The sequence below is a fragment of the Lipotes vexillifer genome, unplaced genomic scaffold (assembly GCF_000442215.2).
Source record: "Lipotes vexillifer unplaced genomic scaffold, Lipotes_vexillifer_v1.1 scaffold469, whole genome shotgun sequence".
Taxonomy (NCBI): domain Eukaryota; kingdom Metazoa; phylum Chordata; class Mammalia; order Artiodactyla; family Lipotidae; genus Lipotes; species Lipotes vexillifer.
This window is the reverse complement of record NW_006788006.1, coordinates 4,171,044-4,186,971: the sequence shown is the minus strand read 5'-3', so window position 1 is coordinate 4,186,971 and position 15,928 is coordinate 4,171,044. Positions and strand designations below refer to the sequence as shown.

Below are 15,928 nucleotides of genomic sequence, written 5' to 3'. Positions count from 1 at the left end.
GGGACAGAAAGAAATGTCACGTTATTTTTATTAAACATAGAATATTATCTAAGTCCTATTGCATTTATGTTCTCCTTTTGCAGTCTTACATGTATATACCTCAAGAATCTTAAGAATATGCAACAATATAACCTACAAATTTAATGTCCAGTAAAGAGTTTTAAAAGTTCAAATACTGCTGTATCAGAGGACAGAAACATTATAAACATATCATGCACATTTTTCTCAAACATATTGTTGGATGTGTTTTCTATTAGTAGTAATACTAAGTACTGAAATACTAATTGCCACTGTCAATTAGTCCTATTGTGGTTTTGTTGAAACAACAGCATTTATGTAACAGGAAAGTAAATAATAAACAGTAAGTAAACACCAATTTTTCATATTCTTACGTTAAAGTATTAACTCCGTGGGTGTGTAATTATTATCTATTACATGACGCCTCCTGTCAGGTGTGGCTGTGTCCTGTCTAAACTCTCGAAGCCCACCAGCCCCGAGCCCTACCCAGGCCCGGAGGTAGGGAAACCTCACCCCACCTCCACCCCACCCGCACGCGCACAAGGCCCGCCCTCTGATAAATCCCACCCCCTGAACACTGGTGCTTCTTTGGCCCCACCTCCGCAGTGTCCAGGCTCCGCCCCTCGTGGCCCAGACAGTGCAGTCTCCGAGGAGGACTGTTCTCTTCTGATGTAGGTTGTCATGGTGGCGCCCAACCCGCCTTGCCTCGTCTTTTCCGGTCTCAGTCCGGCGTGGCAAAGCGCCCTTTCAAGCCCTCTGTGTCATGGCGGCGCCCTGACTATCCTTCCGGCCACAGCCTATCATGGCGGTGCCCTGAGTAGCCACTTCCGGACCCAGACCCCTACATTGCCCTGGCTTTTCTCACTCCTGGCTGCCATGGCGGCGCCCAGGGTTTACCGGAAGTACAACATCGGAAGTGAGCCGTAGCCTCTGCCCTGAAGCGAGAGCGGCGCTGGGAAACATGGCGGCAACGGCGGCGGCAGCGGTGGGCAATGCGGTGCCTTGCGGGGCTCGGCCTTGCGGGGCCCAGCCCGCCGGGCAGCCCAAGCCCAGGCCGCTGCCGCGCACACTCCTTGCTGCCGGGCCGGCGCTCATAGAGAGCGGCGACGAGCTGGTAGCGGCCGTGTGGCCGTACCGGCGGCTGGCGCTGCTGCGGCGCCTCACGGTGCTGCCGTTCGTGGGGCTGCTCTACCCAGCCTGGCTAGGTGCCGCGGCTGCCGGCTGCTGGGGCTGGGGCAGCAGCTGGACGCAGATCCCCGAGGCCGCGCTGCTTGTGCTCGCCACCATCTGCCTCGCGCACGCGCTCACCGTCCTCTCGGGGCATTGGTCCGTGCACGCGCACTGCGCGCTCACCTGCACCCCGGTAAGTGTGCGCACCCGAGACCGACCCTCGGCATGGTCCGGCCTCACCGCGGATCCCAGCTACTGAGTTTGTGTCCGTCCCCATCCCACCCGGGGCCTCCGCATCTGCTGGAGCCGGGTCCCTAGAGGCGCCCTCCACCCTTTTGCGCTAGCTAAATTCTGGCCCCGCTTCTGACTTGGCTGTGTAACCCTGGCGTAGGTTACTTCCCTTCTTTGGCATTCCTCTCTGGTGTGGTCATTTAGATTCGATAAGGTAATACTTGTAAAAAGCTTAGCGCAGGGACCGGCATATGTCACCATTTACTAGCTCCCATACTAGCGAGTACTCGGTTGTTTCTCCTGGAAACGGTCCTACCTTCTTTGTTGTCTGTCTCCTACCTTGTTGTTCGTAGTGTGAGGTTAGACCTGTGGGATGGGTTTCCCTGTCTGTGGAGCTTGCTTTGAGAACTGAGCATCAGTCCTGATGGCCAGTGCTCAGAGCCCCCCACGTCCACCCCATGACGACCAAAATGAGCTTGAAATGCAGTTAATTGCAGCGTTTAAGAGGAGCAGTGGGTGTTTGTGAGCAAGTGACTTAGCTGCTTGGAGTCTCTTTATGTCTGTCTGCAAGGATGATGGTAAAGAGGTAATGGTGAGGTGATGGTAATGATGCCCTCAGAATACAACAGCAAGGTAGTGCATGTGACCCTTAGTCGTGAGATCTGGATGAATGAGAGCTGCCCTGGGTTAGCAAATGATATCAGTGACTATGCCACTGCCCTCTGGGCCGGCCTTGGATGACACCAGCAGGTTATGGAGCCATGGGCACTGAGGTCAGCCTCCCCTCTGATCCCACACAGGTTTGTTAAAAGAAGAGAAAAAAGGAACAGCACCCAGGGCTGCAGAAAGAGAAAGAGAAACCACACCACCACCCTCCCTCACCCTTCTTTGACTCTAAGTGTGGACTGAATTCTCTTTCTCTTTTGAGAAAATGAAATCTCTCTTATCCCAGGGGAGAGACTCAAACTTCTCAAACTTCTGGGGTTGGTGGCTTCAAGTCAGTACAATGCAGGACCCCAGTGAGGGACAAAAGAATGGAGGGAAGTTGGGGGGTAACACCCCCAAACTTCCAGCTGCCTCTTGGCCTGCAGCTAAAAAGTGTGACTATTAACTTTCTCTCCAGGGATGGAGAAGAAAGAACTAAGCAGCTGTGGGGTTAGCACAGGCAGATCTGGGTTTGCATCACAGATCTCAGACAGGGGTGCTTCTCCTCTCTGGGTTTCAGTTTCCCCTTGTGTAAAGTGAGAACTGTAACACCTACCTCAGGGTGCCATTGTAAGAAGAAACAGATGAACTCTGCAAAGCACCCGGCGTGTGGCTGGCCGTATGTAGTGCTTTGCACTTTTCTACCATAGCATTTCCTGAGTTCATAGTTTTGTCTTTTGTTGTTATTTTTGCCTGCTTTGGGGCCTGTGAACTTCTGGAGAGGCAGGGCCTTGTTTCTCAGGGTCACCGCCATGTACCCCAACCCCCCCCCCACAAAAAAAACAAAAAAACATGGCAACACAGGTTCTGGTGGAGCAGAGGTGGGATGGATGCAGCTCACAGGATTCAGGGAGTGCCAATGCAGTTCCATTCAGTGTCTCCCTGTCTTAGGTGCTGGAGAAAGAACAAAACAGACAAAACACATTGTTTTCATGGTGTTAGTGGGGGAGATGGAACTCAGCAGTCGATGCTAAAGAGAGAAAACCAGGATAAGGATTTTGTGAGGGATCTTTAGATGGAGCATCCAGGGGCAGCGTCCTGAGAAGGTGACATTTGAGCACAGGCCTGAAGCCAGCTGTGTGACCATGCATTCCAGGCAGAGAAAACAGCATGTGCCCTTAGCTGAGGCAAGGATGAGCCTCATCATCCCTTGTCACTCGAGGACACAGCGAAAACAATAATGGGGCCGGGGGGCAGAGGGGGAGCAGCAGGCGAGGTGGGCTGTAACAGGCCTTGGCTCACAGGGACGGAGAGTGTACCTCATGCCGGGCAGCATTCTTCCTGTTTGAGTGTTCATCTTCGTCAGCAGAGCTCTGTGCGCTGGGCGCTGTTCATGACCCTGGCTTTATAATATGGGCGGGACCAGAGGCCCAGTGAAGTGCTGTCCCTTGTCCCAGTGACAGACTGGGGAGTGGCCAGTCAGCACCCAGAGCCCAGTGGCATGTTCCAGAGCATGTCCACAGAGCTGCGGCACCCGTGACCTCCCCAGTGGAAGCCGTGGAGCTGGGGCTTGAGAAGGGCTCAGTGGCAGCATTTTGCCTCTCACAGGAGTTCGACCGCAGCAAAGCAACCTTCGTGAAGGTGGTGCCGACTCCCAACAACGGCTCCACTGAGCTCGTAGCCCTGCACCGTGATGAGGTAGGGACCACCTGCTCCAGTATGAGCTTGGATGGGATCCCCAGGCCCTGACATTCCCAGATCAGGGACCTCTGCCACAGACACACCTCCCACAGGGCGAAGATGGCCAGGAGGTGCTGTCCTTCGAATTCCAGAAGATCAAGTATTCCTACGATGCTCTGGAGAAGAAGCGTTTCCTCCCCGTGGCCTTTCCTGTGGGAAACCTGTTCTCATTCTACCAGAGCAACAGAGGGTTCCAGGAGGACTCGGAGATCCGTGCAGCCGAGAAAAAGTTTGGGAGCAACAGGTGAATCTCAGCGTCCCCATGCATCGCCCCTGCTGAGACAGGACTGGGCCTCTGCCTGTGGGCACCAGCCCGGGTCTCTATGCCAGCTAGTGGCTCCTTCCCCGCTTGTATATGCCCTGTGGTTTGGAGGAATCCACCTTTTCAACAAAACGTCCCAGGTGGACATGGCAGGCACCCTCTGAGAAACGTGTTCTAGTCTAGTCTCCCTCAAACTTGCCTGCTGATAGGAACCCCCTGGAGGGCCCACAGCTTGGAGCCTGGCCCAGGGCTGTTCATCCTTGTCTTGTGTTTGTAACTTGTGTTCTCTGCTTTATTTTAAATTTCTTCCATAAATGTAAATTTTTGTCATTTTTCTTACACACATCCCAGTACTTTATGAGTGGTGATAAAAAAAAGACGGTGTTGAGCAGGAAAGCTCTTGTTTGTACCAGGTGGAATGCAGATGCTCTGTCAGCGCTTTTTCCTTTAACCTTCACCAAAACCACCAGTGTTGACAGGAGCTGGGAGGGGTCAGAGCTGGGCTTCAGAGCCCCCATCCTGGCCATGGTGATAATTGTCCTTGACTCAGAAACGCTCAGAATCTCTAGGAAATTATTTCTTGACCTAGTTGCTTTTCAAAAAATTACAAATACATTACTGCAACCAGAGATCTAGTAGGAAGGTTTACTGATCCTCCCCTGCCCAAGCCAGGTCAGCCATGGTGGCAGCCTGGGATGTCCACTTTCACACCATCCTCGCTTACGCAAAGGTACCCTACACAGTCCAGGGTGGGGCTCAGTTTTTATTGCAATGCAGCCACTGTGCAATTTCTTTTTCTCAAATCCCATGTCCTGGATATCACTCCAGTTCTGCAGGGTAAAACAAGGACGGCCATAGCGGACCTGGCTGGTCCCATGGCCAGACAGGGCCACCACACAGAGCGCTGTAGAGCACACTTTTCGGCCCTGCTTCTCAAATTCCAGAGCTTTTATTTAGGGAGTCTTTGGAACATCCCAGCTCAGGCTCCCCCTCTCCATAGTGGGGTGGGGCTCAGGCACTGTATTTCAGGCCCCAGGGGACTCCACAGCACCTAGCTGCCGGGCCTCCTCTGTGCAGCTTCAGGGCTCCCGTCCCACGGTCAGCCATTCCTCTCCCCTTGCCTTGTCACCCACCCAGATGATAGGTTCTCGTCTTGCACCAGCCCTGCTCAGGGGGGCGGCTGCCTGAAGAGCCCAGTGCTGATTCAGAAGCTTCATCTGGGTTCTGCAGAGCAGAGGGCTGGGGGCAGTCAGCGCACCTGCTTCAGTGCCACATGGTCAAGGAGAGCCATAGTTGAGCATCCCAATGTCTGGAAGCTCACCAGGGCCCCTAGTTGCCCAGGGAGGCCATCCGTGCCCCGAAGTGGAGGTGTCAGGGGTGGGGCCCCTGGGGCTTCCCACCAGGAACAGGGCGTGGCATCTGGTCTCTTTCAGGGCCGAGATGGTGGTGCCTGACTTCTCAGAGCTGTTCAAGGAGAGAGCCACGGCGCCCTTCTTTGTGTTCCAGGTAAAGCAGCAGCTCTGGTCCTCTCCCCACCCTGTTCCTTCGGGCTTTCACGGTCCACCTCCAGACGTGAAAACCTCTCCCTGTCCTCGTGGTCAGAGCCTGTAGGCACAACGGCCCTCGTATGCCATCCAGTCCTCCGGAGGCATTCTCCCCGCGTTCCCAGAAACAGACAGGCCCGTGTCCCATAGGTGTTCTGCGTGGGACTCTGGTGTCTGGACGAGTACTGGTACTACAGTGTCTTCACACTCTCCATGCTGGTGGCCTTCGAAGCCTCCCTGGTGCAGCAGCAGATGCGGAACATGTCAGAGATCCGGAAGATGGGCAACAAGCCCCACATGATCCAGGTATGGCCAGTAGCATTATGGGTGGGTAGGACGGTCCCTGTGGTCTTGGGGTGGGCGAGGCATGGGCACATCCCCAGAGCTGACTGAACCCCACCCCCTCCCAGGTCTACCGGAGCCGAAAGTGGAGGCCCGTTGCCAGCAATGAGATTGTTCCCGGGGACATCGTCTCAATCGGTGAGGCCCAGTTCTGCTCCTTCCCGGTGGGAGCCCAGGCCTCAGGCTCTGTCCAACCCTCCTGCCCCTGCCCTGCAGGCCGCTCCCCACAGGAGAACCTGGTGCCATGTGACGTGCTGCTGTTGCGGGGCCGCTGCATCGTGGACGAGGCTATGCTCACTGGGGAGTCGGTGCCCCAGATGAAGGTGCTGGGTCAGGAGTGGAGGGAGGGGGGTCCTCAGTCTACTCAGGCGCGTCACTGTCCCATCCATTGAGGAGGAAACAGGCCAGGGAAGGGCTGGTGGCTGTGCCAGGAGACTGGAGGAGGCATAGCATCTGGATGGAGATCCTGGGTTTCCTGGCAGGTTAGTGCCCTGGGGAGCCAGGTGGTGATGAGGAGAGGGAAGGAGATGAGAGGCCAGGAGCATCGATGGGGTGTCAGGCACCTTGGGATCTCAGGATGAGGTGGGATGAGAGAAACCGGGAAGCTGTGAATCCGGGGTGAGGCCGGGTACAGGGTTACAGGGAGTGTATGCTGCACCTGAAGGTGGAACAGGGTGGAGCCCCCACCCCTGTGAGGTGCGCCGGCTTGGATGGGGAGCGCTGTGAGGGTCAGGCAGGTTCCTCCCAGCCCCAGGGTCTGGCTCTCCAGCCTGGGGATGGAGAAGGAGGCCAAGGTGGGACTAGCCATTGACTTTACTGTCGTCCCCAGGAACCCATCGAAGACCTCAGCCCCAACCGAGTACTGGACCTCCAGGCCGACTCCCGGCTCCATGTCATCTTCGGGGGCACCAAGGTGGTGCAGCACATCCCTCCCCAGAAAGCCACCACAGGCCTGAAGCGTAGGTGCCTCAGGGGTGTCTGGGGTTGTCCTAGCCCTGCCACCCCCAGACCCTCAAAGTCTGTTTGGCTCTGAGAGAGTCGGGATGAGCAGACATGAATGACGCTGGTTCTTTTTCTCCCCAGCGGTGGACAGTGGGTGTGTGGCCTATGTCCTGAGGACCGGATTCAACACATCCCAGGTGTGGCACCTTGCCCAGTTCTGAGGAGGGTGGTCCCTGGGGCGTATGGTGGACAGCTGAGATGGCAACTCTTTCAGACCCCAGAACATCCACCCCATAGGCTCACTCTGATACCAGGTACTGGGCTGGGGGCCAGAGTGCTGAGACAAGCCCCAGACTAGGCCTGCTTTCCCCGGCTGAGGTTCTGCCTCACAGACAGTAGACTGATTTTAGTCCCGCACACTTGGGAATCACAGTCTGGGCCATAAACTTTTCACTAAAGTGGCGTGAGGATTCCTTGGTAGAGATGATGGTCAGATCTCCTTTCAGAAAATTCATCCCTATGCCCCAATCTCAGCCGCTTCCTTCCCTGACCCCTAGTCTTCAGTCACTGGTCTCCGTAACTGTAGCTGTTGGCTGAGTTGCAGCCACCCGCATAGCTGTGCAGTTCCTGGAACAGCTGTGTTGTCAGCTGTGGCGCTCAGTCAGCCCAGGCAGGCACTCCCCAGCAGCAGAGAGAACCTGGCCCTGGTGCTTTTAGGCAGGAAAGGCCGCCACCCTCCCAGGGAAGATCTCTGTCCCTCCGTCCCTCTAGGGCAAGCTGCTGCGCACGATCCTCTTTGGGGTCAAGAGGGTGACAGCGAACAACCTGGAGACCTTCATCTTCATCCTCTTCCTCCTGGTCTTTGCCATTGCGGCAGCCGCCTACGTATGGATCGAAGGTAAGCACCGTGACCACTCCCCCCCGCCCCCCCACCATCTGCTGGACCCCGCGCCCGTGGCCCCCAGGCTGGCAGGCCCTGTCTTCACAGGTACCAAGGACCCCAGCCGGAACCGCTACAAGCTATTTCTGGAATGCACGCTGATCCTCACTTCTGTCGTGCCCCCCGAGCTGCCCATTGAGCTGTCTCTGGCCGTCAACACTTCCCTCATTGCTCTGGCCAAGCTCTGTGAGTCTCTGGGGCAGGAACAGTGTGCTGAGTGGGCTGGGGCCTGGCAGCACCCCTGACACTGGCTCCCACCACCCAGACATGTACTGCACGGAGCCCTTCCGGATCCCCTTCGCCGGCAAGGTGGAGGTGTGCTGCTTTGACAAGACAGGGACCTTGACCAGCGACAGCCTGGTGGTGCGCGGTGTGGCCGGGCTCCGGTGAGCGTGGGGAGTCTGGATCGCGAGGCACCGAGCCGGGAGCGTTCTGGGAGCTCAAGGGACAGACAGCTGCCCAGCCCAAGCCTTCGAAGTGAGGGCCTGTCACAGGCCCTACCACAGAGGTCCATTCTTAGGGGGCCCCCCCAAGCATTCTTCAGTGTGAGTGACAGTGGCAGGGGGCTCAGCTTGAGCTCCAAGCAGCCACGTGACCTCTGGGGGCATTCATGAGACACGTGCAGGTGTCGTAGGGACCAAGACAACACCCTGCGGCCCCCCACTGTGACCAGCAATTCCCAGGGTGTCCCTCTACCCAGTCACCTCCACCCTGGTAACCAGCTATTCTTCCTCCTTGCAGAGATGGGAAGGAGGTGACCCCTGTGTCCAACATCCCCATAGAAACACACCGGGCTCTGGCCTCATGCCATTCCCTCATGCAGCTGGATGACGGCACCCTTGTGGGTGACCCGCTTGAGAAAGCCATGCTGACGGCCGTAGACTGGACACTGACCAAAGGTGAGGAGCTGGAGCCTCGGCCACACCGCAGCTCTTACATCCCCGGGCAGACAGGGTGTGCCTCTCAGGCACCTGTGAGTTCAACTCAGGCAGGTGCGTGGGCACAGGCTCACCTCTGACCTGGGGCAGGGTCCTCCATACCCAGATCTCCCAGCTCGGACCCCTCCCAGAGCCAGGAGTTCCTGCAGGCCCCGGGTGTGGAGGTGGGGGAAGGAAGGGGATGGAGGGAGGGAGGGCACGAAGGGGGCAGGTGGGGGCTTGGCTGCCTCTTTGGAGCGAAGGCCCTGAGGACTCGTACTTATTTGTTTCCAGATGAGAAAGTATTCCCCCGAAGTATTAAAACTCAGGGGCTGAAAATTCACCAGCGCTTTCATTTTGCCAGTGCCCTAAAGCGAATGTCCGTGCTCGCCTCCTACGAGAAGCTTGGCTCCACCGATCTCTGCTACATCGCGGCTGTGAAGGGGGCCCCTGAAACCCTGCACTCCATGGTGAGCCAGCCCCGGCCCAGGGTGGGGAGCGGGGTGCGGGGCGGTTGGTGACATCCCCCTGCGTTCCCTGCAGTTCGCCCAGTGCCCACCTGACTACCACCACATCCACACGGAGATTTCCCGGGAAGGAGCCCGTGTCCTGGCGCTGGGGTATAAGGAGCTGGGGCACCTCACTCACCAGCAGGTAAGGGCCCAACCCACGCCCCCCCCCCGGCACCTACCAGCCCCTTGTCCACATCACCTTCTGTCCCCTGTGGCCCATTTCCCCTGTGAAATGGGCACAATTTCATCTTCCTCCTCCCTGGTCTCTACCTTTGGAGGCCCCAGGTGGCACTCAGTCCTCACTTTCTTCTCCCCTGCATGCCCCATTCCCCACGGACCCCATCCCACCCCAGAACCCAGGGCTGCTCCCTAGAGAGCACACCCAGGTCTCACCTCCTATCTTCACATCCACGGGTTCTCTCACACCCCCTTGGGGAACACCCTGGGGCACCTTGGGTTCCCTATCTCCAGCCCAGCTCCACCCCTGCCTTGCCCAACCACCTGGTCACTGCATGATCTTGGGGTATCCCCAGCCCTCGGTCACCCCCCACATCCCATTGGCTGTAGGCTGTCCTCCCACCTCCAGTACCAATGCTGCTCCTTTACCTGCTTCCACCTTGGCCCTCATCCAAGTGGCTTTCATCTGCTTGCACCCGGTGGCCATGAGATCCTTCCAGAATGCACACCAGGTCACACCTCTGTTCAGAGCCTCGTTCAAGGCCCGTTCCTGAGCCTAGTCACAGACCTTTCAGAGCCACCCGGCTCTGTGCCACCCCACGACCCTCTCTGCCCCATTCCCCTGGCTTCATCTCTCGTGATACTCAGTGCTCTGATTCCTGTGACTTTCTTTATTACATGTCTTCTCCAGTAGAAGGCAAGCTCCATGAGGGCAGAGATCTTTTAGTTTCTGATACGAGATAGAGAGCGTGAGCTCTTGCTCAGTGGTTATCAAAGGAGAGTCCCAACTTTCCTGTCCTAGAAGATGAAATACAGGGACTTTGTGTCACGCTGTTGTCCATGGTAGCGGGTAGAGGCACACTGGGGGGCCAGGGCCACCCAGCCACTGCTGAGCCCCTCTACCACCAGGGCGCCTCTCACCCTCCCTACGCCTCTCACCTTCTGACCCTCCAGTGTCCTTCCTGCAAGGACGGGGCCTTCTCTGACCTCTCCCCACCCAGCGTGTTGTCAGAGCTTGGGAAATGGGGGAGGGGGAGAGACAAGTCATGAGAGCACTGCTGTGTCCATCCACAGGCCCGGGAGCTCAAGCGGGAGGCCCTGGAGTGCAGCCTGAAGTTCGTCGGCTTCATTGTGGTCTCCTGCCCACTCAAGGCTGACTCCAAGGCCGTGATCCGCGAGATCCAGAACGCCTCCCATCGGGTACAGCCACTGGACCCCTCCCCACCAGGCCCCATGGGTGGGCAGTCTTGTCTACTCCTTACAGAGAGGGGGATATGAGAGTAGAGGACAGTTCCATCCTCAGTGGGGCATTCAGCGGTGGGTATCTGGGTCTTGGAAGCAAAGGTTCCATGGCTTTTGGTTGAGCTCCACCATGGCTTGGATGCTCATGCCATCCCTCATGCCTGAGGATGCTCTGGGACTCAATCTGTGCCCATCCTTCTCACATTACTTTCTCAGGCCCCCAGCATCGCTGGGAGATGAGGGCTATTCCCCCCACTCCGCCCCATCTTAGGAAAAAGCTGAGGCTGGGTTGGAGGATGTGGAGACAACACCCAGACAGGCTGTGTGTGTCCCTGTGGCTTTCCTCTGTCAGTCTTGGTGGTTTGTGTATTCTAGTTCAGGACTCAGTTTAGGGTGTGGGAGGCAAACCTGGCAGTGTCAGAGGGTAGTGACATGATTAGTCCTCACCCGGCCTCAGCAGTCAAGGCCCATCTTGCCATCACCAGGCTCTAAGCCAGAAGGCTAGAGCTTGTGTCATACCACCCCCAGTCTCCTGCCTGGAGCATCTACCAAGTCAAGAGGGTCCACACCAAGGGCTGGCTCTTAGTTTGTGTTGCAAATAAAGGCTATGGGTGTTCTCAGAAAAACACACATACACATATCATTCGCAGAAAACTCCACCAGGTGAGGCAGGTTGAGGCTCTTGGAAAGCCTAGTCCCCATTAGGGGGCCAAGCGCTTCCTCTATGGCTGTCCTCAGAAGGAACTTGGCCCCCAGGTCTCCAGGCTGGAGTTCTGATGCCCTGAGCCCTGCTCCACTGAGCCTCTGCCCTCTCCCCAGGTGGTCATGATCACAGGTGACAACCCGCTCACTGCCTGCCATGTGGCTCAGGAGCTGCACTTCATTGAAAAGGCTCACACGCTGATCCTGCAGCCTCCCACGGAGAAAGGTGAGGCCCCATGTGGTCGTGGGTTGGGGGGACCTTGAGTCCAAGAACAGCTCCCGCCTGGTGGCTCACCTCTGTGCCAGGCCTGAGTGAGCACGCCCAGTGTCATCCAGTACCCGTGACACAGGCCTGCGGATCACAGCCCTGCCCCGTGCGCACACTTGGGCTGTCTGGCCGGGGAGCTCCACACCCGACCTGTGCGGCAGCATGCAGGCGGTCACCGGCTCTGGGGCCAGCAACACCTTACGATCTTAAGGTGGCTGGTTGTTGTCACACCAGCCCACGTTTCATAGCCTCCCACCCACCTTGGGCCTGGCTGGCTGCCTGTGCGTGGCGAGTGCTCCCCTCAGGCACCGGGACTGCTGGTGCTCATGATTGGTGTGGCCAGAACCTGGGGCCGAGGGCTTGGTTTGCATTCGATAGACTCTTTGCCCCACATGGGAGGGCTTGCCATTCCCACACCACATAGGAGGAAGCCAACCAGGTCAGCTGTTGGGGCCCCTGCTCTGTAGACAAGGAGGCAGAGAAGTGAATCCATCCACCTGGATCATTGGGAAACACTGTGACTAAGGATTTGAACTCAGATGTCCTGATTCCAGAACTCATGGTCTCTGGCCTCTCCTGAGTAACCAAATTGGTTGCCAGTGGTGCCTGTGAATCAGAAAAATCAAGGGACGAATCCAGCCCCAGCACCTCTGGCTGGTGGGGTGGAGTCTGTCAGATACCGCAGGACAGCACCCGGTGCAGGGCCTGGCTTGGGAGCAACATGCACCAGTGATGTCACTGGGCTGCAGGCCAGAAGAGGGTGCTGGTATGGCCCGGCCAAGAGGGCTTCCAGCACCTCCCAGCCCTCCTCTCCGTCTGTGCTGTTGAGCCCAGGTCTCTGTCCCAGTCCCAGGCACTGGGCTCTTCCAGAGCCTGGGGATGGTAGGCAGGTGGCCCAGAGGTGGCTGCCAAGACTGTTGATGAGCAAGTGAAGCTGCTCTAACAGAACAGCCGCAACAGGAGCCAGGTTCAAGCTCTGACAGCTCAGGGCCAGCTGCCCAGTGCTGAGAAGGCTGGTGGGCTGCCCTCAGCTGTCCTCGGTGCTCAACACCCATACCTAGACCAACCAGCTAGAAAGGGGAAGTGGATAGCAAGCAGTGTCTGGCCTGAGGAAGTGATTCGGGGTGCCCTGGCCCTAGGAGAGCAGAGTTTCAGGCAGGCCCCCAGGGTTGGGGGGAGCGGGGGGCGCGTCTGAGGTCAGGCTGCCTGGGTTTGAATCTGGCCCATCACATGATCTCAGGCCAGTAGCTTAGGCCCTGGATTTTCAGATCCTTTGTATTGGAGGTTTCTGTGCACGGTCTCTGTGGGGTGCCTAGTGTCTGGGGTACAGGTTGGTATGGACCTGGGGTGGGGGCTAAGAAGGTGCTCCAGAGAGGAGAGACTAGGACTGCATACGTGGGGCCCTGCAGGTCGACCGTGTGAGTGGCATTCCATCGACGGCAGCATCATGCTGCCCCTGGCCCAGGGCTCCCCCAAGGCACTGGCCCTGGATCACGCACTGTGCCTCACGGGCGATGGCCTGGCCCACCTGCAGTCTGAGGACCCCCAGCTGCTGCTTCGCCTCATCCCACACGTGCAAGTGTTCGCCCGAGTGGCCCCCAAACAGAAGGTGGGTACAGGGTGGCGGAGGGCAGGTGGGGCCCTGGGGAGGGCGCACAGCCCTCACCCAGTCCGTCTCTCCCCAAACAGGAGTTTGTCATCACCAGCCTGAAGGAGCTGGGCTACGTGACCCTCATGTGTGGGGATGGCACCAACGACGTGGGTGCCCTGAAGCACGCTGATGTCGGTAAGCCCCTGGGGTTGGGGGCTGTTCTGCCAACACCGGCTTACCATCAGGGACGCACCACTGAGCAAGTTCTGTGAGGAAGCGGTAGTGAAGGGATGGGGCAGGGACTGGTGGAATTGGGGATCTGAAGGGCTCCAAGGCCAGGAAGAGATACAAGTGTCTGAGGAAGAGTGTGGCGGGGACCACCAGGAACCTCTGGTGAGGGTCCAGGGCAGCTCCATGGGGCAGACATGACTTGGTTTTCTCAGGCCCCCAGGCACTGTATGGGCTCCAAGGGCCAAGGCCAGAGGCCAGGGAGAGTTTATAGCCTCGGATCTGTGTCAACACAACATAGATGTCAAGTTGATGTTTAAAGACCAATTTAACCTAGTTTCAGTGCTTTTCAAATATTCATTTGGTTTATCAACAACGATGTTTATGACACATCATTTACATCATTATGATTCTTGGCAATAAACTTCTTTGGAAATCAGTTAGTTTTGACCTACATAGCGTTATATACTTTATTTGGGTATTGTTTTTTTGTTGTCCTTAAATAGTTTGTAGAAAGTAAGATAGATGCTCTCTGAGGCGCTCCTTGGGGTGAGTGATCAGGTAAAATGGGGAGGTTTGGCCCCAGGATTAGCTGTGTTGAGCAAACACCCCATGCTCTGTGCCGGGGTGGCAGGCTCCCTCTGGCTTCTGACACAAACTCCCACCAGGTGTGGCCCTCCTGGCCAATGCCCCTGAGCGGATCATCGAGCGGCGGCGACGGCCCCGGGACAGCCCCGTCCTGAGCAACAGTGGAGTTAGGGCCACCTCCAGGGCAGCCAAGCAGAGGTCGGGGCTCCCACCCTCTGAGGAGCAGCTGGCCTCCCAGCGGGTGAGTCTCAGAAGGGGGGCACCAGCACCCCCTTGTTGTCAGGTCTCACCCCTTGCTACCTGCCTCATAGGACCGCCTGAGTCAGGTGCTTCGGGACCTCGAGGACGAGAGCATGCCCATCGTGAAGCTGGGGGATGCCAGCATCGCTGCGCCCTTCACCTCCAAACTCTCTTCCATCCAGTGCAGTGAGTCCTGCTGCCGTGATCCTCCCCTACCCCATCCCTAGGCCCATTCTGCCTGGCACCCACGCCCACGCCTGCCCTCCCCCGCAGTTTGCCACGTGATCAAGCAGGGCCGCTGCACGCTGGTGACCACACTGCAGATGTTCAAGATCTTGGCGCTCAATGCCCTCATCCTGGCCTACAGCCAGAGTGTCCTATACTTGGAGGGTGTCAAGTTCAGTGACTTCCAGGCCACACTGCAGGGGCTGCTCCTGGCTGGCTGTTTCCTCTTCATCTCCCGCTCCAAGGTGGGCCAGGACCCTGAGCGAAGCAGGGGCTCCCGCCCCAGCCCAAGGGTGCCCTCTGCTTCTCTAAGCCATGGTTCTTGCCCCAGAGGTGCTGGGAGGCTTCTCGGATTGATGGCTGGCGATGCTTGGGCCAGCCAGGGCAGGCTATTAAAGGTGCCACCACATGTCTGTTACATCCTCACAGCAGCCCTTGGGATGGGAACTCTCATCCCCAAGTTACAGATGGGGATCAGGGGGCAGGGCGGGTGCCCACTGAGGCTCTTCAGAGTGCCGCCGCTCAGGCCCAGCACTGTCCACAGGCTGGGGTCTCAGGTGGGCCACACCATTGAGACAGGTGGGAAAACGATTATCAAGAGCACTCAGTATGCAGTGCTGAGAAAAACACCAAGTAGGTCACACAGCCTGTGGGGAATGGCCTCAGGGTCGGTCAGGGAGGTCTGCGTAATGCCGACATTGAGGCCAACGCATAAAGAACAAGAGAAGCAGCGAGGAACTAGGCACAAAGGCCGCAGATGGTCATGGGCTGATGCAAGGAGGCCCTGGTGGCCAGAGGGGGTGGGAGGTGGTCTGGGTTTATCATTACATGCCCCATGAGCAACAGGGAGGGCTTTAAGTTTATTCTAGAGTGGGGGCGGGGTGGATCTTAAGACCCCTGTGGCTGGGCATTGAGCAAGGCGGGGGTGGCATCTGGACTGAGGGGATCAGGGCGGACAAGGCTCTGGGGACTAGTGCTGACCTGTAAACCCCAGAATTTGGTGACCACTCTCTGCACAAGGCCTGCCAGGAAGCAGGGTAGGTGGGTGACCCCAGGGTGAGCCTGGGCCCTGACCCCCACTCTGCCCCTGCAGCCCCTCAAGACCCTCTCCCGAGAGCGGCCCCTGCCCAACATCTTCAACTTATACACCGTCCTCACTGTCATGCTCCAGTTCTGCGTGCACTTCGTGAGTCTCGTCTACCTGTACAGCGAGGCCCAGGCCCGGAGCCCTGAGAAGTGAGTGCACTCCCAGCCTGAGGGTGGACAGGGTGCTCCCAGAGGAGGCAGCATCCCTGCGGTTGGGGGGTGGCAGGAGAAACATGCAGACGTTGGCCTGGGGTGACCAGTGCCAGGCCAGCAGAGTCCACCAGGCAGAGTCCTGGTCCCGCGGGGAGCAGCAGGGAT

The 15,928-nt window shown here is 57.7% G+C and overlaps 1 protein-coding gene across 1 annotated transcript in view; it reads left to right on the top strand.

Annotated features, from left to right (window-relative positions):
- Nucleotides 1–957: 957 nt before the first annotated feature.
- The window catches only part of ATP13A1 (ATPase 13A1), a 15,970-nt gene continuing 999 nt past the window's right edge, over nt 958–15,928 (top strand). The window contains exons 1-23 of the mRNA XM_007461098.1: nt 958–1,381; nt 3,673–3,762; nt 3,858–4,048; nt 5,500–5,572; nt 5,761–5,916; nt 6,021–6,090; nt 6,169–6,275; nt 6,782–6,911; nt 7,036–7,091; nt 7,666–7,792; nt 7,883–8,020; nt 8,100–8,220; nt 8,576–8,733; nt 9,046–9,221; nt 9,295–9,405; nt 10,515–10,640; nt 11,502–11,610; nt 13,062–13,261; nt 13,342–13,438; nt 14,140–14,300; nt 14,371–14,485; nt 14,573–14,769; nt 15,618–15,760. Coding sequence (XP_007461160.1) covers nt 980–1,381; nt 3,673–3,762; nt 3,858–4,048; nt 5,500–5,572; nt 5,761–5,916; nt 6,021–6,090; nt 6,169–6,275; nt 6,782–6,911; nt 7,036–7,091; nt 7,666–7,792; nt 7,883–8,020; nt 8,100–8,220; nt 8,576–8,733; nt 9,046–9,221; nt 9,295–9,405; nt 10,515–10,640; nt 11,502–11,610; nt 13,062–13,261; nt 13,342–13,438; nt 14,140–14,300; nt 14,371–14,485; nt 14,573–14,769; nt 15,618–15,760 — 3,254 coding nt within the window. The 5' untranslated portion in view covers nt 958–979. The remainder of the gene's footprint in view (nt 1,382–3,672; nt 3,763–3,857; nt 4,049–5,499; nt 5,573–5,760; nt 5,917–6,020; nt 6,091–6,168; nt 6,276–6,781; nt 6,912–7,035; nt 7,092–7,665; nt 7,793–7,882; nt 8,021–8,099; nt 8,221–8,575; nt 8,734–9,045; nt 9,222–9,294; nt 9,406–10,514; nt 10,641–11,501; nt 11,611–13,061; nt 13,262–13,341; nt 13,439–14,139; nt 14,301–14,370; nt 14,486–14,572; nt 14,770–15,617; nt 15,761–15,928) is intronic.